Here is a 27557-nt window from a genome sequence, read left to right on the forward strand (position 1 = left end):
CGTGCGTGTGTGTGTGTGACATTATATGCTCACTGTTTGTAGCAGCTGTCTTTCTCTCTTTATCTCTATCTCTCTCATTTTTTCTTTTCTATGGGGTGGCTCATACTCTCACTCTCACTCACATAATGTGATAGACGGTGGCAGTCAGTGGTCACTCCGGATGTTATGCGTGCCGTTCTGCATGTTTGAGAGACTACAGAAGGTGACACAGTGTCCATGGAGATGAGAGGAAGTGCTGGAGTAGGAATTCAGGACACACAGGAGGATGGTGTCAGCCTGGGACAGTCTCTGCTGTCCTGCATCCCAATGCCCTAGGCTTAGCTTGTCTGCATTAGGCTGCTGTCGTTGGCATTTTTTTTTGGCACAGTGTTTCTTTGGTCATTACAGGAGCGTGAATGGGTGAGCCCAAGGCGAGGCCTCTACTACACCCACAGTTGAAGAGCCGGGGAATGTGTTTCCAACATTACATACCCTTATGGACATTTTTGTGTATATAAATAATATGAAATTCTTGAAATTTTGTATAATGAAAGAGGACGAATGAATCTGATACCAGGTAAGGTGGCATAATTTTTCCAGAGTGCTTTTATTGATTTATATTTAATGTTTACATGGAGCAAAACAATTTAAATTATTACTGTTTCAATGGGGTTTTTTCAGAATGAAACCATAAAATGGTTTATTTATTTGTGTGTTGTTTGTTTGTTGTAGAATATATATATATATATATATATATATATATATATATATATATATATATATATATATATAAAATAAAATTTCAAAGATTTTTGTTTATCAAGTTTCTTTTTTCTTTTTCCTAATTTTCTGGAAAGTCAGAGCATTATTTTGATTCAGATTAGAGTAACTTGCTCAGTTAGAATGTTCATTATATGTTCATTATGGGAAATTCCCAACCAGGAAAGCTGCTGGATATTTGTATAGTTAATGGTTTTTACTCTTTTAATTGGTTTGGTTTGGAATCACTTATAAAAGGGAATCTTTGGTTCATTAGGCCAAAATCCTCTTCTTATTTTTTTTCCTTTCCTTTGATTGTCTTTCCTTGTTTTGTTTTGCCTTCCCCTTTCTGCTTGTCCCTTACATTGCATTCCTTTGGTCCAGATATCCATGTTTGGTTGTTTTAGCCTGTGCTTGGGTAAAATTTCTGTCTTCTCACCTGCCTTTAAGAATCGCTCCAAGAGAAGAAGAACAGGACTAAATACTTGATATGTTAAAGCAATCCAAGCAAGCCAGTTTTCCAAAAGGGGTAATTTAAGGGTTTGGATTTAGGCTTTAGGTTAAACTTTTATTTTACTTGAATGAGTATGTCCATATGTCTGTACACCTCTGGAGACCATTTAGATGGATACTTGTCTGGGTCATTATTTTCTGTCTCTTAGTGAATGCGAACTAACAATAAGTGACCATACAAAGCCCAGTTTGTCCAGTTGTCTAAAAACATGTGATATACAGTCAGCATTGCTGTAGTGAGAAAGAACTAAGAATTCTGCTCCAGAAATATAGAAAACATACTGTTTCTCCTTATTCTCTTTCTTACAGTTTTACTAATGTGAAGAACAACCTGCGTGTACAACATGCTTGTCCTAAATCAGTTAATTGTGATATGTGTACCAAATGCCCCATAAGCCATAGGCAGCAGGGGGTCTGCAGCCAGTTGGCCTTGCAAAGAGTAACTTAACAGCACATGTGTACAAGGGCCTAAAATAGCACTGGGCTCTGTTTTGTTAGCAGGGCTTCTGGGGAAAGGCCAGGCCATGCTCTGCCCCATGATGCCTCTGCACTGCTCCGGGCGGGAAATGCCTGCCGTCCCTCAGATGGTGACAGATGGTTCAGGGACAAACAGAGCTTCAGGTCGAGTGCAAGTCTTCTCCTTTCACTGCCATGGCCCCTGAGTGCCTCAGTCCCTGGGGCTTTTAATGTATGCATTTAATCATTTCTCTGATTATGCATGTCATAAGTGGAACTGAATTTTTCACATTATTACATGAAATCTGTTTGCGTAACTTGAAGTGTGAATTGCAAGTACAAATCTGTGGTCTCGAGTGTTGGCACAAACTGGTGTACACTGCATATGTAAACTGGCATTATAAATTATCCATGACAAGTACAGATTTTTGTCCTGGGTTTAGAGATAAGCACATTTAATACCCACTATGCAAGCTGTGTAAATCTTTTTTCACCTACAGCTACCTTTGTGATCTTAATATAGTTTCATTTTAAGACCTTAATGATACAATTCTAATATGAATGAATTGTTAACTTTTCAGGAATTTTCTCAACATTGCTTACTTTTTTGACTTCAATGTAGCGTCCATAAAATCTCCACATGTTTATTGTCCAGGGCTTTCATGCAAAACCTTCCCAAACTTTTTCATTTTACGTCACTACAGATTGCTCACAAGTAATTATATTCTCTGTATGTTTTTTGGTGATGTCATGAAAAGGCCACAGCTGCACTCTCTCTGTGCCCACATTGACTTTTTTCATCTTTGCCAAGAATGCCTTTAAGCTCTCAGCAGTCTACGTAATCTTATTTAACTGATATCTCCACTCATCTAGGTCAAAGGTTTCAACTGGAGCATGACTGCCAGCAGCCCCTTCACTGACTGCCTGTTATCCAGCCCAATTGCTCAGTTGTGAGATGTTTAAGAGGCACAGGTAGAACAGTGCAAGGCCAAAAATTAAACCATGATATTCGAGTGCAGTCTGTACTGTGTAGATATTTGTCGTTGTTGAGATAAATCCATTGGGGGTGGTGGTAGGCGTGATTGACAGGAGAGATCACAGGGCTTCTTGTCCAGATTGGTTGGATGTTAGTGGACGTATTACTCAATTTTCTTCCCATATTCCCCACTTAATAGCTACTTTCCCCCATAACGTATCAGCTACCAGTATGGGAGGTGTGCTTCGTCCAAAACATCTGCAGCTCTGCCTTGTCTCACTTCAATCTGCTGCTCATAAAACATTACAGCTGAGCTCATTGTACTCGAATGCTAATGTCCTCTCCTGTATGCATAAACACATGGGCACATGTGATTGTTTAGTGCTTGACAAGGAAGAGATAAATGCAAACCCTCAAACACACACATCTCTTCAAACCACAACATCGTCCACAACCTTTAGTGAAGACATTTTATTGATAGAGTCCTGAATGGGAGGAGAACTAAAAGTCTGCCTGCCTATTGTATATTACAGAGATTATATTATTAAGCTCTGTTCGATAATAATAAATCAAAAATAGCTTGTTCCTGTCCTGACAGATCAGCTAATAGACCACTCATCCAGTGCCCATTCACTCTTTCATCTGTCCATTAACGAAATTACAGCAGGAGAGGGATAGTCATGTCTGATAATCTACTTTATAACCTTGGATTAAAGAGAATTTCAAGCCTCTGAAGAGTGCACCTTCACAGAATACTGTTTACAACGTCAAAATCGCTGACAATCAAGTAGACATTTATTCACATTCTTCGTTTTGTTTGTCTTTTGTGTTTTGTGTTGTGCTATTTTGTGTTTGGCTACATCTCCCAATAGCAACAGCGACACACATCGACACATTCAGCCAATAAACCAGTGATAGTGGGCATGAAGCCAGGATTGAGAAGGAGTGTTGGCATGCCTGCATTGCGTAGGTGATATTATGAGCTCATTGACAAGTCAGCAGAAAAGGAATAAGTAAGATGATATAGATGTAGGAATGCAGTGTTGTGCACAGACAGATTATTTTGAGCAGACGGTACTTGAACAAAGGGATCAAAAATATGTATGCATACTTTAAAGGATGTCCATAAAGAAGCAAGAGATTCAGCAGCTCATACTCTTAAACAGTTATGATACGTCACACCCATGTTCATAATCACACTGCTGGTCACTTTACCTAATCGCTCATAAAGAAGGGAAGGTTTTAGCGTGGCTTCAAACTGTACAGCCTGCCATTGTTGAAATCTTTGAAGCAGGATTGTGGGCATTCTGCAACTGCCTTAAGCTTGGTGTCATTCATCTTAAGTCCCTAATGATACAGAATGTGTCCCAGTAAGGCTATAGAAGGCTGCTTGAACATTTTTCCAGTTTGACATTGAATTTGATCTTAAGGAGCATAGAGCCAAACTTGATGAACATGTTTAATGTGTTCTTGTGGCTGAAACGATGAGTACATACAATATAAAATACAACAGAACATTTCAGGAATGTTTGGAAAGTGTGTTACTAGCAAAAACCTGGGCAACAAAAAGGCTGTCGAACAATCGATAAAACATCACTAGATATTTGTTGTGCTTTGACATTATTATAGGGGCACAAATGGGTTGTAGGGAACCAAGGGGAAAGGGATATTTATACTTGCCTTATGTCCCTCGTAGTCTACAGTATATACAGTGTTGTGAAAAAGTGTTGGTCCCCTTTCTGATTTTTTATTTTTTTGCACGTTTGTCACACTTTAATGTTTCAGATCATCAAACAAATTTAAATATTAGTCAAAGATAACACAAGTAAACACAACATGCAGTTTTTAAATAAAGGTTTGTATTATTAAGGGAAATCGTTTGCGATAACTTGCAATGAGTCTGTTACAGAGCTGGGGAGGAATTTTGGTCCACTCATCTTTGCAGAATTGTTGTAATTCAGCCACATTGGAGGGTTTTCGAGCACTTTTTAAGGTCATGCCAGGTCAAGCATCTGAATAGGATTCAGGTCAGGACTATGTCTAGGCCACTCCAAAGTCTTCATTTTGTTTTGCTTCAGCTGTTCAGAGGTGGACTTGCTGGTGTGTTTTGGATCATTGTCCTGCTGCAGAACCCAAGTTCACTTCAGCTTGAGGTCACGAACAGATGGCCGCACATTGTCCTTCAGGATTTTTTGGTAGAAAGCAGAATTCATGTTTCCATTTATCACAGCAAAACAGCCCCAGACCATGAACCTACCACCACCATATTTTACTGTTGGTATGATGTTCTTGTTCTGAAATGCAGTGTTACTTTTACGGCAGATATAATGAGACACACATCTCCAAAAATGTTCAACTTTTGTCTAGTCAGTCCACAGAGTATTTTTCCAAAAGTCTTGGGGATCATCAAAATGTTTTCTGGCAAATCTGAGACGAGCCTTTATGTTCTTTTTGCTCAGCAGCAGTTTTTGTCTTGGAACTCTGCCATGCAGGCCATTATTGCCCAGTCTCTTTCTTATGGTTCTTATGAACACTGACCTTAACTGAGGCAAGTGAGTCCTGCAGTTCTTTGGATGTTGTTGTGGGGTCTTTTGTGACATCTTGGATAAGTCGTCACTGCACTCTTGGGGTAATTTTGGTCAGCTGGTCACTCCTGGGAAGGTTCACCACTGTTCCATGTTTTCGCCATTTGTGGATAATGGCTCTAACTGTGGTTCGCTGGAGTCCCAAAGCTTTAGAAATGGCATTATAACCTTTTCCAGACTAATAGATTACTAATCAATTACTTTCTTTCTTGTTTGTTCCTGAATTTCTTTGGATATCGGCATGATGTGTAACTTTTTAGGATCTTTTGGTCTACTTCACTTTGCCAGACAGGCCTTATTTACAGGTGTGGAGTAATCAGGCCTGGGTGTGGCTAGAGAAATTGAACTCAGGTGTGATAAACCTTCATTTAAAAACTGCATGTTGTGTTTACTTGTGTTGTCTTTGACTAATATTTAAATTTTGTTTGATGATCTGAAACAGTAAAGTATGACAAACATGCAAAAAAAAAAAAATCAGGAAGGGGGCCAACACTTTTTCACACCACCGTATATGGCCTTTCTAATATACGCCAACGCCTCTATCTATCTTTTCTCAGGGATGGAGGCTCTGCCTCATGGGGCAAGGCACCAAAATGGCGCTCTAATACACAGATTCATGGCTCGTGGTCATTTGGCTAGAGCTGGTTAAAACCTCTGAGAGGTTTAAATACACTGGTGTGTTTGAACTGTTCTCTCTGTTTTTCCACTTTCTACATATGGGGTCTAATGCCAGCAGGGTCTCCATGCCGTCTTTCAGACTGCATCATTTCTTCTTTTCTGTTGTTGTAACAATGCGTTAGATTCAGATGAAGGTGTGAGGGCAAATGTTTTTGTTACAAAGTCTTTATTGACATCCAATTATCATTATCCAGAAGGCCACTAGGTGGAAGAGGTATTTTGGATTGTCCAAGATTCTTGTGAGCTTGATATCTCTAAATATGTGTGTAAATATGTAAATAATATGTAATTAGTTGATTTGATCCGATTTAAGAATTGATCCAAAGAGCTTCAAGGTCACTGCACAGGCAAGTATCTGAAAGGACTAAACTTGTTTGTGGAGGAACCTCCTCTAAACACTGTTGGTACTCTGTACTACTGCAGTATATTATATTTATTTTGTTTCATTGCCATTAATTCTAATGTTGATTGTGTAAGAATGAACATGCTGTGCTTGATCATTCTGTTGTCCTGTCTCTGGATTATAGCTTGTTACTCTTTAGTAAGCCCATCCCTCTTACTAGCCCTCTCTCTCTTCTGGAGCTAAAATAAGGAACTTCAGTGAGACTGATCCCATTAATCAGTGCTATGATCTTCCATGTTATTTTTCATTCGATGCATGCTCTTGGGTGTTGCCAGGAGACAGAGCTCTTCATTCATGCAAATAACACTGTTGGTTTAAGTACATCATCCGAATCTCTGCCGCTTCTCAGATCAGTCCAGATTTAGAAGCCTGTGCAAACTGATTTTTCTTTACACATTAAGCTATTTAACGAGAACAGCTCTGTCCATGCCGGATTTATGTACAATGTACTGCTAAACACCTAGCCTGTTTTATTCACAACACTCTTTCTGTCCTTCTTTTTCACACTCATTCAGAGACACACACACACGCCGGCTGTCCCTTTGTCCGTGTGCACATGTTGGCAGCCCAACTGGCAGTGTGTAGGTCAGCCAGGCACGGTGTATGGCTCACAGCTGAAGGACACCATTGTTTTCCTGAATGACAGCGACCAACAAAAGTGAGGCATAATGGTGAAAAACTGAGATTTGTTTAGCACAAAAGGGATTGATAAGTGGCCTGCGCACTCTCTTCTGTTTCAAAGGTCTATGAGCAACATCTCGTTTACAAATTTATTTTCATACGAATTAATAGATTTCCATTCTATTTAATGTTAATTAAAGAAACATAAAGTACACTTCTTTCTTGAGAAATAATTATGAATAGACACAGGCGTGAAATCCTGCCTATATTTATCCCATACATATATCCCCATAAACTGAGTGATTTGTGTTACAGTTTACATTCAGGTTGTTAGGAATCATGTTAGATATTCAGAGATACGATAGAACTTAGCTTTTCCTGTGCTGTTTATTTATAGTGCATGTCTTTTCAGAGATACAAGATCTTTGATTTAATTATAGTTCATTTCTTGTCGTTGCGATTAGTTTTAACAGCTTAATGTTACACCCATGGTATGAACAAACAGAATGCTTATAACATGAACATATAAAGCTTTATACGAATATTTTAATTGTGTTTATATGGTTTGAGGCTGCATTTGAAAGACAATGATCCTTATTCCATGAGGACCTTTTACTTTTTTGTTTGAATTTATGTGGGCATGTGGTAGCCTAGTGGTTAAGGTGTAGGGCTACCAATCGGAAGGTTGTGAGTTTGATCCCAGGTCCACCAAGCTGCTGCTGTTGTACCTTAACCATCGATTGTATAAAAATGAAATAATGTAAGTCACTCTGGATAAGGGTGTCTGCCAAATGCTGTAAATGTTAGTTATACTGATTGCACTTCAAAGCCTTAAAGCAGGTAATGCATTTTATATTTAACTGTTCTGCTTTCTGTGCTTCTAGGTCTATCCACCTTTTCCAACATGTTTGGAAAGAAGAAGAAAAGGCTGGAAATCTCGGCCCCCTCGAACTTTGAGCATCGTGTGCACACAGGGTTTGACCCCCGCGAGCAGAAGTTCACCGGGCTGCCTCAGCAATGGCAGAGTCTCCTAGCAGACACGGCCAACCGGCCCAAACCCATGGTAGACCCGTCCTACATCACGCCTATTCAGCTGGCCCCGATGAAGGTACACAACAACTCTTTGTCAAGTCTTTATTGTTTTTTTTCCCTGTTCTCTTTATCTCCTGTATGTGCACATGCTTTATTATAACATTTTTTTCTTGCAGAAGGAATCATTCTGGGCTAGAGAACAAAAAGAATTGTAATATTTGAAATGATCAGATAATATGAAGTTCAGAATGGGCTTGTGTGAATTTCCACAGGGAGAATTTCTCTCCCTTCTAATGTCTTCCTTCCTTCTTCTCTTGTATATTAAATGTCGGGGTTTATGCTTGTCCTGAATTTTTGCAAAGGGGTGTATAGAATTACATTACATACATATTGTCACTGTTACTATGTTTTCATAAACAGTGTCAGTGTAGCCATCGTCTACTGCCTCCTTTCCTCTGTCTCTAATGTCTGTCTATGTAGTCTGTCCTGTAGCTTTGCCTTTTGTCCTGTGCCTGTACACATTTTTTTGTTTTACTGTCAATGTTCAGATAGCAAAAGTAACACGCATTTTTATGAACTCTGTATTATCTATACATTTACTACATTTTATATAGAATATTAAATAAGGCTGTTTAGTGTACCATAAATATTGACCCTCTTTAATATTTCCACATATAGTAGTTATAGAAAACCCGGATTAAAGGATTTTAATCAGGATTATATGTCATGAATTTAAACAGAACAACTCTGGATATTGAAGTAAGTGTAGATGGAGGGAAAAATTATTACCCATTTAGTATTCAGCCCCATTGTTCTGAAAACCCTAAATAATTACTTCTGGTCCAAGTGGTTGCCATCAGTTGCTTGGAAATCTCCTGTGTGCATTTAAAGTGACACATGATAGAGAACATACATGAAGACCAAGGACAAAGTTCTAGAAAAAAGTATTAATCAAGGATTGTCTCTAAAAATCAGCACGAAGAGTATTCTTTTAATTCACTTGATATAATTTATTGAATATGACACAACTGCAGCTCTGTTTTGAGTAGACTGTCTGCCAAAATTGAATTACTAGGTCAGGGATGCATCAGTCAGAGAAGCAACCATAAAGCATATGTTAACTGACGGAGATAGATAGAGCCACAGCTCAGATAGGAAAAGCTGTTAACAAGACAACCATAGCTGGACCTTATGGAAAAGTTGTGAGCTGTTTGAATTAGTCCTAAATGTATTTCTCTTGCCTTGGCCTCTGAGATAGTGTGATATATTTAAGGAAAAACCCAATGCTGAGATCATCATCTCCACAATGATGCATGGTGGTGGTAGCAACATTAGCCATGATCATAGCCTCTTTGTTGTAACCCTGTTACTGCCTGTTTTGTGGACAGAATTACAGTTGTGCCATATTCTTAGCAATCAATGTGGTACACCACAATTTCATGTAAAATTAGAAGCCAGATTAGAAGCAAGAAGCAGGTGAACTTTCATCATAGCCTATAAGTTGAAAGTGTTGCATTTTAAAGTGGCTAAATGTGTGCTAATTAGGTCACAGGATGTAAGGCAAAGCGTGAGGATGAGGATGGCTACACATGGCTTTGAGGCTGTCAGGAACCCAGGAGATTATAGACTGGGGAAAAAATTTAATGAGAATGAATTGACACTTGTAGTCGAGTACAGTACGATAGGAGATATCTCTGAAGAGCGGTCAACAAGACATTAATTCTCTTGATCTCTTCACAGACATCTCCCAAGAATGTCCGGTCATCTGAATCACCGTTGCGAAAAGTATGCCCTTTTTCCTACCCTTTTTGATCCTTTTTTCTCCTTTGGCTACACTATTCCTCCAATTATTTTAACCTTTGTTATTTTTCACTGCTTGGCCACTTGCATTTTGGGTAGTTCTAGTTTCTAAATAATTGTGATGAACTGTTAAAATATATGTAACCAGACAGGCCTGAGGAAACAACTTCATACACTAGCGGAACCTAAACTGCATGCTCTTCTGTTTACATAGTCGCATATTCAAAGTCATGAAATGTCTAGCAACATTTTATGTATTGTATCTTATTATGTAACTATAAAAACCTTTATATGAATGCTTCATGGTATTATATGGCTTGCTATAAGCATGTCACATGATGAAACATTGTCATTTGATGATGTTAAACATCACGACATGCAAAAGTTCATCTTGTGGCATGAGCCGTTACTATTTTAAGTTTTGAAGCTTGTTTTATTGTGCATGCTTTGCTATAGCAAGCCGTATTACTTAGAAGAATGGACTTTAAAATGAAAGATTTTAAAAATCAAAATGGTTACCTAGAGTAACCCTGGTCCTGGAGATCCCCTGCTTGTACACTGAAGTGTTAGAACTGGAGAAAAGCAAGCAAATATGCAGGACAGGGTCACTCCAGGACCACCGCTCTCTCAAATGGTGTACCATGACCTATAGACTATACACCATGTTATTTAGAATGTAGAATTTGATTTGTGTAAGTTAGTAATGTTTTAAATAGTACCCTACTGTTTTAATACATGGAAATGAAAGCGTATGCATATGATGTCATTACCCCTTCCAGAACAGCTTTCAGAGGAACATCCAATGGTTTGAATCCCCATGCCTAGTTTAAACTTTATTGCTTTCTTTCTCTGTACATTAGCAAGACACGTTCCTCTACTTCTGCTAGCTGAAGCAATCTGCCACTCTACTGAATCATCAACAGTGTAACAGTGTCTGTTTTGTGATTTTAGTACAATATCAGTGTTTTACTAGTATGTCTAACCTCATTTGCCTTTGTGAACACTACTAACACTGGAAGAATGAGAAGAAGGTCATTTGTATGTGGCTTGAAATCGGGAATTACAAGCTTACATGGGTTTGTAATTAAGACATTCATGCTTATTTTCTTGAAAACATCCAAATACATGATACATCAATCACTCTCTGTGGAATTTGTGACCTGGTACAAGGTAGTAATAATAATAATAATAATAATAATAATAATAATAATAATAATAATATCTCAGCTCAGGAGTAGGGTATTTGTTAAATATTCTGTAAATATGTTAGAGATTTAAGCACTTATGTACGTCACTCTAGATAAGGGCGTCTGCCAAATGCTGTAAATGTAAATGTAAATATTAATAATGGAGCAAATTACTGCAAACACACACACACACACACACACACACACACACACACACACTTAAAAAAGATCTGGATGGTAAACATAGACCCAGAAAAGCTGTAACCATTTTATCATCTTTTGTGTAATTTGTAATTGAATTAGCCAAAGTGTGCTTAGTCTGTCAGCTTTTAGATTCTTCTCCAAGCACACGGACAGAAACTTAAATAATCTACTTCACCTTTATGTTTAGAACACCCTTAGAAGTCCATAATACAACTTCTAATGACATAAACATCACCAAAAGGGACATTAGACCAAATGATGCTAAATGTAATGGGGTTGTGTCTCTCTGTGTAATCACATGATATGACTATCACTGATCGGTGGTGTGAATATACAGCGCTGGGCTCATTAGTCTAGCTCACATCATTGCTTCATGCCATTCTGTGCGTTTTTATTATGACCAGAGTTGACGCAGTGCTGCTGCTCTTGGTTTCACAAAAGTCCAAAATAATCCTATGTGTAATGTTTGTTAGCCATAATATAAAAAATGTAATGGCATATTGATTAATTTTTTATCTTTAAAAAAAGAGGGAGGGCTGAAACCCTCAAGCCCATTGACATAAGCCCCTAAATATTACCTCAAAAGCTTTGCACGTGTTTAAATTTTTCAAAGGAATAATTGATCTATGGTGTCAACTATATGTTCTTAAAAGTGTTCCTTTAGTTATGTTTGTTTGTTTTATCTGGGAGCTTTATTTCTAAAACAGAAACCTGCTGTTGTAGCTTTTAACACATGACATTAGAATGGCTCTGCATGACATATTTTTAAATTCTACCTTTCAGGAAGAAAGAGCATACATGGCATACATCAACATTAATGCCATAATTATGTAGCACTTATCAGGAGCATGGAGTAAGTCTCTGGGTTTAAGCTGGGTATAATATTAGAAAGGCTCAGCTAACCCTCCACCCCCGCCCATCTTTTTCCACTCACTGCTGTGACACATGAATGATGTGCTCATTCCTGCAGTTGGCAGACTTGTCTGTGCACCGTTCCTGCGGTAATAAGGGAGTACAGAGAATGAGAACGAAAACAATGTCTATCTCGTGAGAGTTCATCCTGTTCCCTTGGAAAGTTAAATCCTACCTGCGTATCGCCGCTGACTTACGCAATGACTGGTTTTTGTTCACCTTATCTAAAAAACAACGCACGTGGCCTTTTGGTTTCAACTTTGTCAGAACAACTTGTTTAGTTGCATATGTTTTCCTTTTTTTGTGCAACAGATGATATAGTGCATAAGTCATTTTTCCATGTCACGTGAGTGCTAAGGTGAGTGTGCGTCAGTGTATGCACTCAGCAGACATTCTGAGGCTCTCTAACTCATTCTAAACCAGATTATTGCTAGATCACTACCTTCATACAGGATATGCGGTGTCAGCTTTTTAAAACAGTTTCAGGAACGTAATTAATCGAGAGATACCCTGCATTTTAGTTGCCTTGCTATTATGTGTTGTGAGATTCTACACTGTACCTCCTCTTGTCGAACTAACGGTGATGCTCCTCATATAAAGTATGGTATAAAGTTTTCTTTTTAATTCTAGTTTATTGTTTTGAAAGGGTGGCTTGCAGGAAGAGTGAATGCAGTGTGTTTAACTGCCATCTCAGGCAACATGCACCAGTTCACCAGTTTACTGTGTTAACTATGTTTAACCTCTATATCTGTTTTGAACAGGATTATTGATAAGTATAGATAAAGAAATGTAGGTTCTGCTTGGGGCTACTTTCACGAATTGAGTAACATTTGGATCATTTGTACCTGAAATCTGGAGAAGTTTACATACTGATTTGATTTGACTGTTTGCTGCCCATCTTCACAAGCAAGGTAAGAAAACTATGCTTTAACGCTTAAGAGAACTGCTCTGAATAAAAAGTCTAAAAAGTTAACTATAAGACTATCTAAATATATTAGTTTAATGTTGGGAGGAAAAATGAGATTTCCTTAGTAAGGAGTACGTTCATCCTAGAAGTAAACCTTATCTTGTACTATCATCTTACATAAGTGAAAAGTAGGCCATACCGTCATATATATGAATGAGAGAGAGATAGATGTATGCAGACTAGTCATGCTTCATGGCATATGCTCAAATCTCATATTTTAGAAAAGAAAATACATATTTATAAAGGGATGTGTTTGAGATTTAGCTTTTGTTTTTTTTTTAAACACAAACCCAACTACAGCTGAGATGGTTAAAGAAAAGACAACATAAAGAGAACAGTTGGGTTCAAGCTGACAAGTCAGTGTAAAAACAGTGATGGTATGTAAAGGTGATAATGCTTTGTGAATGTAGAAGGATAAGCTGACCAAACCATTATCAGTTACATTTATGGCTCATAACGTTATAGAAGAAGAAGCCTTTGTTTATTTGTATATCTATTTTTTCACATATCCCAGCTTGTTATGAAGTTTGGAGACAGAGTACAGGGCCAGCCATTATACAACATCCCTGGAGCAGAGAGGGGTAAGGGCCTTGCTCACAGGCCCAGCAGTGGCAGCTAGTCAGTGCTGGGGCTTAAACCACAACCTTCCTTTCAGCAATCCATAGCCTTAACTGTTTGAGATGAAATAAGCAGTGTCTCGAATGTATATGCTGCCACCACCTCTCATATGAGTGGAGCTTATATGTGTAGTTAATTCTGAGGTCTGTAGACTATTGTGCACAATTTTAGTATTAAATCTTCATTCTGTGTGCAGCTCCACTATGAACATGGTCCATTGCACTTTTCTGTTTTACTTCTGAGATCAAATGAACAGAGCACTCAGATTTCCACATGCTGCATTCTGCATGTGGATAATGGCTGTGCATCATCATGCTAGAATTGTGTTATTAGTGTAGCTAAATAAGTAGAACATCTTCATGAGCTCTGTATGATCAGTCAAATCCAGTAAATTTTTATGATCATAATTTTTTTGCCTCCTAAATACTGATCCATTTATGCTGAAGAGATTTTATACATTGCTCCAATTATTAAACCTAAAAATAGAGTAGCTTTACAACTTATGCCCAAGGGTATAGCGGGTTTATACATACTGTACCAGCACTGTATTTTAATAATAACATGGTGCTATTATAAGTAGGGAAAATTGCACTATCTTGATTCTTTACCTTCTACTATAGAGAACTTAAATTACTAAACTTCAAACTTAAAACTAGAATATTTATTCATTTTCAGAAAGCACTTTATCCTCACGGTGGATGCATCTTTCAGGAACACCGGATGTGAGGCAGGAACACACTTTAAATGGGACAACGGTCCATTGCAGCTCATGGTAGTAATTTAGAGTAGCCAGCATGATTAGCCTTACATCAAGGCTAGCCTCTTTGTACTACACTGTTGACAGATGAGCACTCACAGTCAGTGATTCAGTAATAGCTGAGCCAAAGCACATGTCACGTGAGTGGAGGGAAATCTGATAGTAGGCCTCTGTTGCTAGCACAGTATGGACGGGATGGCAGCTGCATGAGGTTACATATGATGTGAGCAGATGGAGCTAATGCAGGCGCAAGAAGGAGGGCCAAAGAGAGAGAGAGAGAGAGAGGGGTGGTGAAAAGAAGCAGGTGCAGAGTCTCTTGGCCTGGGCCAGCAGACGGAGCAAGCCTATTTACTTGATCCAGCTGAGGCTGAATCCAGGGGACGGGGAAGGGAAGCCAAAGCCACACAGGTGTGTTATTCACAGAGATCAGTGTTTCCTCACACATTACTCACACATATACACACACACTCACACACTCACAATTAGAGCAAGTGCAGAGTTTACAGGTGATCATGTGGCTTGTTCTTGTTCAAGTTTGCATGTAATTACAGTGATATTATTGTGAAGGCTGTAGCTGTTAAATGCTCAAGTTGCAGGTTCCACCAGTGGCAATGTTTGAGCTCTGTCTCCATAGAGGATAGGCTTATTTTAGTCGGTCTGTGTGTCTATGTGTGTGCAAGAGAGAGAGCACGTACGAGAGAGAGAGAGAGAGAGAGAGAGAGAGAGCTCAATTCTGGAAGCAGAGTGTGACATTCATCTTCTGGTCACTGGGTTAGTGTTCCTTGGCTTTGCTGACTGGCACAGAGTGTATATCTTGCCTTATATAGCAGCATTTACATTTAACTGTTAAGTGCCACTTAAACACTGAATTATACCTAGTCATTACCACACTTGCAATGTTCCTACTATTTAAACCACAACAGAATTCAGAATTCTCAGCATTTATTTCAATGTGACTGATATGTCTGTTATGGTTTCTATAGCAACAGCTGATTGACAGTGACTTGATTAGCAGACAGTGCAGCATCTGATTGTTGATATGATAAAGCTTTCTTTAAAGAGATGTTTTATGGGTGTTTTCTCCACTAACAAACTGCATTTCTTTGTCTTAATAACTACAAGACGAAGTGATAGAAGTACTGTTAATCGCTGTTAGATTAAACAGAACCTAACTTCTTTCATGGATACCCTGCGACATTCAACATAGCTATAAATTGATTTTTAAAATGTCCTTTAATGAATAAAAAAATTGCAATTATTTAAAATCCAGTTTGTACTTGTGCTGTTTTAAGAGTGTCTCAGACACATGATCCACGATTCTGAGCCTTACTTTTCTGAGCCTTTTTTCCAGTCAACTTAGCTTTATTTGTTAAAAAATTAAACATTGGTTTAAATTTCCATTCACATTCGTGCTACTTGTCACTCACACAAAAACACTTCACACAGACACATACTTGAAATATTACCCTATGTTTGAGTTTAAGGAATAAATGGTGCCTGCTGGAGTCAAGGTCATTAGAGACTGCAATTTAAGTCAGCTCTCTCTCTCTCTCTCTCTCTCTCTCTCTCTCTCTCTCTCTCTCTCTCTCTCTCTCTCACCCCTTGTCATCTATTTTTGTGCCTCAGGGTACTGGCTCTAAATCTCCAAATAACTGTCTCTCAGCTATCTCTGATTGGAACAGATCTTCCAAAGACAGCCAGATAAGGCATAACATTTTCATTCAAGTGGCATGATAAATAGAATCACATACATTCATCATATCCTCTCTTGCATCACATAACCTTTGTGGAATCATTCAGCCTTGTGCTGCACTTGATTGATATGCTGGTGTCTTTGAAATCTGTGCAGTGTGTGTGTGTGTGTGTGCGTGTGCGTGTGTGTGTGTGTGTGTGTGTGTGTGTGTGTGTGTGTGCATGCATACACGCAGCAACACAAGCACCATGACTCAGGAGAAAACAACAATTCACGTTCAAGCTACTCATTACATCATTAATGGGACTTGAGCATCCCCAAGTGCTGAGCAGGAGTAGTGTTATGGGTCTAACCTATGTAGTATCCTTCTAACTAAATACCTGCAAATGCTCAATAAAATCTAGCTTGCTTATGATTCAATAGCAATAAAAGCCAGGACAGATGGGTACATTTATGTGTCATTCATGCAACCATCAATCAGCAGTGTATTATGTTCCTCAAGTCACATAATGAAATCACTTTGATTATCTGATGAAATCATTCAGTCAGTATCTGTCATGTTGGGATGAAGTTTTTGTACTTCTTATTTATACTGACATAATATTAAAATCCACAAAGCTGGGGAGTGACACAACGGACAGGACTGTTACGCCTACATTCTTCAAGGCAGTAATGTAATGTCTTGGCCTTTCATCTGTGTTAAAGATTGGGTCTGTTAAGACGGCAACGTAAGGCCAAAGGTGTGCTTGAAAATCACATTATGTGAAAGTCACAACCCTTTGTGCTGCCACTCTACTCCAGTGCAATTAGTTAGTGCAGTGGATTAGTTCAAAGCAGAAAACGATAGCCTATGTTCAGACAAATTTGTAATACTGCTTCTGTTTAAACCGAACAGACTATTACAGTGCTAACTTTGCAGTATGTTCCCAGAATTATACCAATATATTTACTACAAAGCATGTACAGCTCTCACATTTTACTGTTTAACATTACTGTTTCTATTAAATTGCTATATCAATGATAAATAAGATGAATTAAATGCACATGGAAATAACATCACCATATGTATATAGCTACATTGCCTTGTATTAAAAGCATGTTTGTCTTCATTGTTATTATTTTCTGATTTTATATATATATATTTGTATGATAAAATCTGATTAGTAGAAAGATGCCATCTACTGGCCAGTATATGATTCACTGTAGTCCTTCTATTTGGTGTTTCTATTTGGTATTGTATAGATAATAATTGTTTATGCTGGCAAAAGCCCATTGCCATGTTGCTGACATACTTACCTCATGGTCTGTTTGTGGGTTAATTCTGTTTGAATTAACAGAGCAGAGAACACAAAAAGCAAATTGTCCATGAGGCCTGTCATACATTTCTCTCCAGAAATGATATGTTTGTCTGTTTTACTGAAAGAAGATACATAAAGGCAATGCTATAAATAAAAGAGATATACTTGGTGGTTGATATGATGATATGCTGACACTATCTTAACAACACAATACTTAGCATGTAATTGGAGTTACAGTGAGGAAAATAAGTACTTGAACACCCTGCTATTTTGCAAGTTCTCCCACTTAGAAATCATGGAGGGGTCTGAAATTATCATCATAGGTGCATGTCCACTGTGAGAGACATAATCTAAAAAAAAAAAAAAAATCCATAAATCACAATGTATGATTTTTTTTAACTATTTATTTGTATGATACAGCTGCAAATAAGTATTTGAACCCCTGAGAAAATCAATGTTAATATTTGGTACAGTAGCCTTTGTTTGCAATTACAGAGGTCAAACGTTTCCTGTAGTTTTTCACCAGGTTTGCACACACTGCAGGAGGGATTTTGGCTATGATGATGCTGGCTATGCTGGATTTTGGCTATGATGAATGCATGATGCTACCACCCCCATGCTTCACAGTAGGGATGGTGTTCTTGGGATGGTACTCATCATCCTTCTTCCTCCAAACACGTTTAGTGGAATTATGACCAAAAGGTTCTATTTTGGTCTCATCTGACCACATGACTTTCTCCCATGACTCCTCTGGATCATCCAAATGGTCATGGGCAAACTTAAGACGGGCCTGGACATGTGCTGGTTTAAGCAGGGGAACCTTCCGTGCCATGCATGATTTCAAACCATGACGTCTTAGTGTATTACCAACAGTAACCTTAGAAACGGTGGTCCCAGCTCTTTTCAGGTCATTGACCAGCTCCTCCCGTGTAGTTCTGGGCTGATTTCTCACCTTTCTTAGGATCATTGAGACCCCACGAGGTGAGATCTTGCATGGAGCCCCAGTCTGAGGGAGATTGACAGTCATGTTTAGCTTCTTCCATTTTCTAATGATTGCTCCAACAGTGGACCTTTTTTCACCAAGCTGCTTGGCAATTTCCCCGTAGCCCTTTCCAGCCTTGTGGAGGTGTACAATTTTGTCTCTAGTGTCTTTGGACAGCTCTTTGGTCTTGGCCATGTTAGTAGTTGGATTCTTACTGATTGTATGGTGTGGACAGGTGTCTTTATGCAGCTAACGACCTCAAACAGGTGCATCTAATTTAGGATAATAAATGGAGTGGAGGTGGACATTTTAAAGGCAGACTAACAGGTCTTTGAGGGTCAGAATTCTAGCTGATAGACAGGTGTTCAAATACTTATTTGCAGCTGTATCATACAAATAAATAGTTAAAAAATCATATATTGTGATTTCTGGATTTTTTTTTTTAGATTATGTCTCTCACAGTGGACATGCACCTACGATGACAATTTCAGACCCCTCCATGATTTCCAAGTGGGAGAACTTGCAAAATAGCAGGGTGTTCAAATACTTATTTTCCTCACTGTATTTCTACCAGTTTAGGCATCATCCAGATAGCTGATTTTACTTTTTTCAGAAGATTTCATTTGCGTGAATAAATTCCTGAACTGAACATGAACTGAGGGTGATAAGGTGGCTGTACTTTTAATTACTCTTATTCTTAATTTCTCTTTATTACTCTTAGTCTTAATTATACACCCACTTTTCCGTCTACACACACACCTACTGTCATAAAAGTCCTGATTGTTCTTGTTGCATCACAACAATACATTTACATTTACAGCATTTGGGAGACGCCCTTATCCAGAGCGACTTACATTATCTCATTTTTTTTAAAAACAGCTGAGCAATCGAGCCTTAAGGGCCTTTCTCAGGGGCCCAACAGTGGCAGCTTGGTGGACTTGGGATCGAACTCACAACCTTCCAATTGGTAGCCCAACACCTTAACCACTAGGCTACCACATGCAGTACTGGTCAGATGGGTTCTGTGCTGTGCTCATTTATTGTACTTTTTCTTGTATTAGTGATCTGATAACACATGATGCTGTGTGACAGCACTGTGCTGCTGTACTAATGAACAGAAGACATCTATCTAGATGTACTTCATGATTAATTATCTAAATAAAGTAGACAGCATACTGTGCTCTGTGTCAGTACAGCAAGAGGTGGAACTACAGGAGGAGGAACTACAGAATCTTCCTCAAATACAGATAACCTTAAGATCATCTTATCACTTCAACTGGTATCTGATCTAAGTGTAAGGGCTGTAAGATGCTGTGAATTGCATGCATACAAAGGAGCTGGAAGGTGAATGAGGAGACGTGAGCACCGACACAATCAGCCAAGCTTGTGGCAGTGGAAAGTTGCTAAAATCATGAAAGAGAAAAATGTCATCTTACTGACTTTGTCCATGGCATGGGTGTTGGTGATGAGCTTGAATTATCACACAACATTCTAGCATTTATGCTGAAGGAATAAACACCCTCAAGCATTCTGTGCTTGGAAATACAGTGTTGATAAGAGCAGTCAGAGGAGAATGGCCAGACTGGTACTGACAGAAAGGCTGGAGTAATTCAAATAACTTTTCAGTAGCAGGAAACCACATTAACTTCCACTTCTGTCATATAACAACATTAATCTGAGGACATTGTAGGATCAGGCTCACTAAATCTTAACTGAAACAGTTAAAAAAATAAAAAATAATGTGCCCTTATTTCAATCTTCAATATTGGTGACACTGCACCCTAAAACCTGACAATAAGCCATTGGTTCTGTTATCATTACTGCTGTGTAAGCGTCAACCAGTCCTCCCACTGCTGTATGGGTCAGAAACATCACTGTGCTTCTGGAGCTATAGCATTTGTTGTATGCCATAAACTCCAAAGTGCATATGTGCTGCATGAGTAATTCTTCTCCTCTTGTACTGCAATTCAGCGCTTGCCAAGACGAGCTTTTGAAGTATTGCTCAGAAGATCTTGTGCCATCTCACACGTCACACTTCAGCGGTTTGTTAAGGCCATTGTGACTGACCTTTAAAGGTTATTTAAACACATCATTAAGGTTAAATCTAATAAACTCATCATGCAAATGTCAAAGCTTGATTCACCCAATTCATAAGTGTGTGGAATTTATTTAAAAGAATTAGCTCGGCTAATTCTTCTGAGAAATGGAAAAATCTCTTAATCATCAAGCAATGAGAGTTTTTCACCAGAAGGTGGCGCCAGAGTTCTGAGTAAATACTTCAGTGTAGCCAGAGTCAGAGTAAATATAGGTCAAAAATATTTTCTGGGAATTCTTTATTAACCGGGTTGGAGGTTAGTTTGGAGGTTAATATTTTATATATATATATATATATATATATATATATATATATATATATATATATATATATATATGTTGATTTTTGCAATATTTACACACACATTTTTTTTTATATATATTTACACACACACATATATATATATATATGTGTGTGTGTGTGTGTGTGTATGTGTAAATATTGTAAAAATCAACATTGTGGCCAAATCCTATACCTATACCTCAGTGTAACTTCTCAGCATACACTAGTGACCATGTCAGTTGGTGTCTACATTTATGGCAGATACCAAATGTGTTTTGTGATAGATGTAATGCTTCTTCCTATCGTTCATATTAGCGTTATATGTTTCTATGTGAATGTATGCTAGTATGTTTTAGTAATAATAAAAGAGCATTTCAGAACCTCAATGAAAGAGCTTTTGAAGTGAGTGATGTTTTTAATCCTGCTTTCTGAGTGTTTAGGTTTTGAGTCAGGCTTATTTCCGGGACGATTTTGTTTGTCCATTGGACTGGCAAAGACGTGGCACAGACCTGGCAACCCTGGTCTCAATTTGTTAATTATTGAGTACAACAGACAACGACTTCAAGGTTAGCAAAGTCAATTTTCCTGACGCTTGCCTTTGTAATTTATGGTGTCAGAGAGAGAACATGAGCCAAATTTATAAGTATATAATCTGTGAGATTAGATCTGTGTGTAGTTTGCCCTCCTTTTGTGTTCTGCATGTCCCAGGCAGATAATGATACAAATATACCATGGTAATAGGATGTTCTGGAAGATTACAGAAGATCTGTTATTTACCTGTGATGCACAGCTGGTTATTTAAATTCATTCAAACCCTGGACGGAGTGTCAACCCATCGCAGGGCACACATACACTCTTATTCACTCACACACTACGGACAATTTTCCAGAGATGCCAATCAACCTACCATGCATGTCTTTGGACAGAGGGAGAAAACCTGAGTACCCGGAGGAAACCCCCGAGGCACGGGGAGAACATGCAAACTCCACACACACAAGGCGGAGGCAGGAATCGAACCCCCAACCCTGGAGGTGTGAGGCGAACGTGCTAACCACTAAGCCACCGTGCCCCCTAGTTATTTAAATTTTCTTTAGGAATTTGTAATTCACAGTACCATTTGATGACATAAGTGTATGAGGTGTCAATATAGTGACCCTAGTCTCACTGCTATTACATGATGTTTATATGACATTTGCCTTTAATTATACACATTTAGTTTGTTCTTTTATCATCTCACTAACTTTTCTGGAGTTAACAAGTTTATTGGGACTGGGCTCCTCATCAGTAGTTGGCAATTTATTTCGAAACAGCATTCTGCGAAGATTATTTTTGTGAACCCCAGTGTGAATCCCCTCATTTAAATAGCATGACATTGTTAGCATGCACCGCTTTTGACCTACACACCGTCGTCATCTATGAGCCTCATCCGAGTGTTTTGAGGAAAGGTAGTGGTGTTGAGCTCGGCTAGAGGCAGGGTCATTAATTACCCCCCCCAACACACACACACACTTCATTACATTCAAGGTTAATCCCTTGCTTATCTTCTGGTGAGCCCATTCTTTCCCACACTCCTCCTCCTCCTGTTCACTACTCTCATGTTCCCTCATTTCGTTTCCTCACTTACCTTCAGACGACAGCGTTGTCGGGGCCGTGAGTGGATCTATTACACCTTATCACAGCAGGACAGGCCAGAGACAGAGCCCAGGTGAAATATGGCTCCTGTCACAGAAGCCAGCAGAGAGGAGGAGAGTACAGTGCTGAATTTACCACTCTCACAAAACAAGGAGTGAGAGAGAGAGAGAGAGAGAGAGAGAGAGAATGTGGAAGTAGTACTTGGCACTCCGGCATTATCAGACACCTAATTCAAACCAATGGGCAGTTTTCCAAAACTGAGTTGGATTCTGGAGCTTGACATTGATTTGGCACACAATTAACCTCACTTCACCTCCTCCCTTTGCCTTCCTCTCTCTCTCCCTCTTTTTTCTCCCCTTTTGTGCTTCTCCGTGCTTATTGATTTTCACTCTAGACCTAGTTTCTTTTCTCTCCAGTAATAAACACTCCATCTCCTGCTTGGCATCAGATGAATTAAGCAGAAAATGTGCAATTCATGTTCATACTTGTTTGACATAATTCTTAATGGCTTTTATAGAACCTGCTGGGCTTTCTCGAGGGGAAAAAGCACAGTATATTGCTGCCTTACAAAAGATGGCTATAGTTTATCAATTATTCTATCAAGAAGACTCTTAAATTGCTTAACAAAACATTCATTCATGCATTCATTTTCTACCACTTATCCGAACTACCTCGGGTCACGGGGAGCCTCAGGCGTCATCGGGCATCAAGGCAGGATACACCCTGGACGGAGTGCCAACCCATCGCAGGGCACACACACACACTCTCATTCACTCATGCAATCATACACTACGGACAATTTTTCCAGAGATGCCAATCAACCTACCATGCATGTCTTTGGACCGGGGGAGGAAACCGGAGTACCCGGAGGAAACCCCCGAGGCACGGGAGAACACTTAACAACAACAAACAAAACATGTTTTGACAAATTTAAGTCAGCGATTTTTCTGTACTATTAAATTCACATTTAATAGTAAATTTCTAAGTGTGACATACTTGCAAGAACAAATCCTCCTATCGATGTTATTAGTATAGAAATTCATATAAAGTCAGTGATGGATGCAGGCAGATTAGATAGATATGCTGATAAGCTGATAGGTCTGGTCTGTTCGAGACATTCTGTTGTGCTTTGTTGCAGTAGTCCACTGACAGCGTTCTTATAATGTGAGCTGTGTGTTGATCAGAAGCCTTAGGCTCAGGTTGGTGTGTGACCCCATCTTTTAGTGACAACTACATTATAGAGATGGATAGGACTTGGTTTAATGACACTGCTGTGATGTGACTGGCCTGTCCTGGAGATTTATAAACTCCTGCCTTAAACTTAACACTTGAAGCATATCAGCCATGCAGGTTGAGTTACAGCTGTCAATAAACATTTAATGGATCCCCTGTTTCAATGATTTGGCTGTCTGAACGTTTCTAAAGTATGGATTGTTATTACAGTGCTTTGTGAACTTCTGTGAACAGCATCAGATATGTTGTGTTGCATACAATTTTATCTTTTATATTGTAAATTAAAAACACACCTTACACTATTTGTCAGCGTGGTGATATTGTTGAATATGATTCCTGAAGGCAGTTTAACTTTGCTGGTCTCAATGGCATTTCCTCCTGAACTTAAATTATGTGTGTTCGGTGGGTTGATACACCATCGGTTCCACTTGACCAACGACTGACACCAGTGTTCTTAAAGCCCTGCGGCTTGCAGCACAGAAGAGCTTTGTTGCTTTTTGCAGTATGTTATACCTAAATGAAAAATGTATTTTCAAGACATTTTTAATATCAAAAGTACATAATGCTGTCGTTATAAAGGTGAGAAATGCACATCTGGACCTGATGACAGGTTCATGGACAGCTGGTTAGTACTATTTAAAAAAAAAGTGTCTAAATAATATCACTTAAACAGAGGAAGGGTGCAGCATAGAGCTGATTGGTTTCCACAACATCTTTGTTGACTCATGTGCTAACATCATTATGTGATCTCAAGCTTGCAGTGTTGTTACACATTTTCACATTTTACAAAGGGACACACACACACACATAAAATCTCTTATATCTGTCCTGTGTCTTTAGCATTTGAGGAGCACATTTGGCTCGAGAGAGGGTAAAATAATAAATATTCCACCTCTTTATTTTACTACACTTGTGAGTAAAAGAGCTTAGTATGAGTCATAGCATAGCTGTGAAATGCTCTTAGGTAGGGGTGGAATGGGATGTGCCGAGGCTCTGTTTGTTTAGGATGAAAGCTGTTCTGCTCAAAGCCACAGTGTGCCAAATTTCAAGATTACTATAGCGTGTTCTTGTCAGACTCCCACTGATATTTATGGTAATCATTTTCTGGGTCAAATTGCAACAAGCACCTTGTATTGCTTGTTTGGTGAAATATTTTTCACTGTTTCAAAACAGAAGCATATGTTCTTCTGGTAGTGGTCATTGCATCATCTAAGCCCAGGGCTTAATCAAGCAGGTCACTTACTCTTTGTAACTTTCTTTCTTTAGACCATTGTTCGGGGCAGCAAACCACCCAAGGATGCGTCCATCAATGGATTACTTGAAGAGTTTGACAACATATCAGTGACACGCTCCAATTCTCTGCGCAAAGAGAGCCCACCAGGAGCCCACCAGGCCAGTTCAGTCAAGCAGTTGTCCATAGCTTCGGCAAACGCCAGCAGCAGCGGACCAGAGGAGAACGGCTTTAGTCACTACTTTGCCCGATACTCCTGTGATCTGGACAGTAGCAGAGACTTCCCACTGGAGCGGGACAAAGGTGCATACGATGGAGAGTGGGCGGTGGGGCGCCATTACCGCTTCTCCTTCAAACAGAATGGCCACACCATTCGCAGCCATTTCTACCCAGATGCCATGCCACAGAAGTCCTCAGAGTATGCCAAGATGCCACCAGATTACCACGCCTACTTAGAGAGCAAGGTGCGTCTGTCCACAGATGAGATGGCGGCAGGTGTCACTAGGAACTATTACAGGGCCTCTCTGGGAGGATCCAGTCAGGATTACCGTGAGCAGCCATTGGGAACGCCATCACGGGCCTCCTTACACAGCGAGCAGATCAATTACCCGGATGGTGACTGGGGTGGAGGAATCTATCCTGCAGCATTAAGGGATGACTACGAAAAGAGGCCAAAGTCATCATACATTTGTCAGACAAGCCCCCAGCCAGCCATACGGCAGCGCTCCAGATCAGGCTCTGGCTTACAGGAGCCCAGTCTGCCCTACGGCATCACTACCTTCAAGGCTGCACCACATGGGCCATACAGCTCTTACACCTACCCTCGTCTTTCTGAAAACACTTCTGCCTCCCAGATCATTGGCAAGGTAATCCGTTCAGTCATCTCTATGTCATCCTTATATATCTCAGATTGTACAAGTACAGGTTTTGCCATTCAAATTCAATCATCTTGATCAAGATAAGTATAAATAATAATTAAAGACACAGGACGAACTGAGGCTTATTTAACAAGACAAAAGGGCTTAGCTTCATGTGGAATTAGCATGTGTTATTTCCATAGATGTTACTTAAATGGGACTCAAATGTAAATTAATAAGTTAAAGATTACAGGCTTGGTATTAACTGTAGCCTATGGTTTTATAGAATTACAATCAGATTACATCAGCAAACTCTTGGCAGACGGACAAAGTGGCCAACGTTTACATTTCAGTTTTCATAGAAATGAAAAGAATCACGATTCTATTCATTTAAGCTTGTAGGTTACTGTCTTTTATTGTGCATACAGTAGGTGTGTTTTTGAGGCTTATAAGCTACTAAGTTTAATTATACATCATAAGCACTGATAAAAAAAATCATTATGTTTGTGGAGGACACATGAAAATAGCTGGATATAAACTAATAACAATGGATAATTGTTACAAATGATAATACCGAATCTTGTGGAAATCCATGTGGTATTAAATATTACTTGAAGTAACTCATTGCACGTTTTTTTTTTTTTTTTTTTACAAAGCATCTGTAAAGAAGGCTGGATGTAGATTTAGATTCTTAAAGAGTAAGGGATAGGGTTTTGAATGGGGCTGGGTGATAGTCGAACAGAAAAACTACCTGAAAATTCAGGAGGAACCCTTAAGAGGACTCGGAAGTGAATCCATCATATTGAAAATAAGGGGCAGTATATCCTGGCATGAGAACAGCAGTTTATTTTTGCTGCAGCAGTTTGTAGAAGTTACACATCTGTACTATTTATGTGAGAACTGATCTGAAATTAGGTTGAATTTAGGGGAAAGTTTAAACTTTGTTATATTTAATGGACCAATCACAGCAGTAGAAAGTGCAGAATGTTCCGCATCGAAGTAGAGCATCAGGAAAGTCCATAAAGCTTCTGTGGAAAAATATCAAACAAGTGTTTATTCTCTTCTGACTTTAATGTTTAAACACCATGGTATTAATACTGTGTGTCACAGGAGTGTGGCGTTTTTGGAAGTTTCAAGTTTCTTCTTCTCCACCCAGTGTTGACATTTTCACAGTATTTTGTGATGAAAAAATCCAGTATTGAATCTATTGGTATTTGTTAAGTATGATTCTAATTACATGAAACACTAAACATGAGGCTTTCATTCTCACTTGTACCCAAACACTGTAGATAGCCAAATCATGTCCATGATGCCCATGTACTTTATCATGCTGGCCTGGTGATGGATTTCATGTCACCACTTAATCTACTTGCCATAGACACACAATTACTTTTAGGAGAGTGGTGCAGAAATCAATTAATGGAACACAGGTAGCTTTACAGATAACAGCAATTCATCTAGGACACTGGAGGAAAGGCTACACAAAGCTCGGTAGGCTTTATACACATATAACTGTGCTTGCTTTAGTGAATCTCTGTAATTGCTTTGTCTCTTACAGAAGAATAAGCTGCATATTTTTGACCTCATCTTGCTGAGCTCCTAAAACATTACAGGCCACCCAGTTTCCTCTGCAGAGGCTGAAATACAGTTTGTGGTAGAGATTTATCTATTGTGGTTCTAGACTCCAGAATAATGTTTCAAAATACACTAAGAGATTAAGAATATTTAGATATTTATATATGTTTTTGAATCTAGATAACAGACCAATACTTTGACTTTGAACTGTGCCAACTTTGTTGTAAATGAC

General features: G+C 39.0%; 1 protein-coding gene across 3 annotated transcripts in view; it reads left to right on the plus strand.

Annotated features, from left to right (window-relative positions):
- Positions 1–27557, plus strand: part of pak5 (p21 protein (Cdc42/Rac)-activated kinase 5) — a 51634-nt gene that overhangs the window by 14538 nt on the left and 9539 nt on the right. For 2 of the 3 annotated variants that reach the window (XM_060866477.1, XM_060866478.1), the window contains exons 2-4: positions 7855–8078; positions 9743–9787; positions 24929–25759. In XM_060866477.1, coding sequence (XP_060722460.1) covers positions 7875–8078; positions 9743–9787; positions 24929–25759 — 1080 coding nt within the window. In that variant the 5' untranslated portion in view covers positions 7855–7874. The remainder of the gene's footprint in view (positions 1–7854; positions 8079–9742; positions 9788–24928; positions 25760–27557) is intronic. The other variant, XM_060866479.1, reaches the window with a different exon arrangement.

Source organism: Tachysurus vachellii, chromosome 3 (assembly GCF_030014155.1).
Source record: "Tachysurus vachellii isolate PV-2020 chromosome 3, HZAU_Pvac_v1, whole genome shotgun sequence".
Lineage (NCBI taxonomy): Eukaryota > Metazoa > Chordata > Actinopteri > Siluriformes > Bagridae > Tachysurus > Tachysurus vachellii.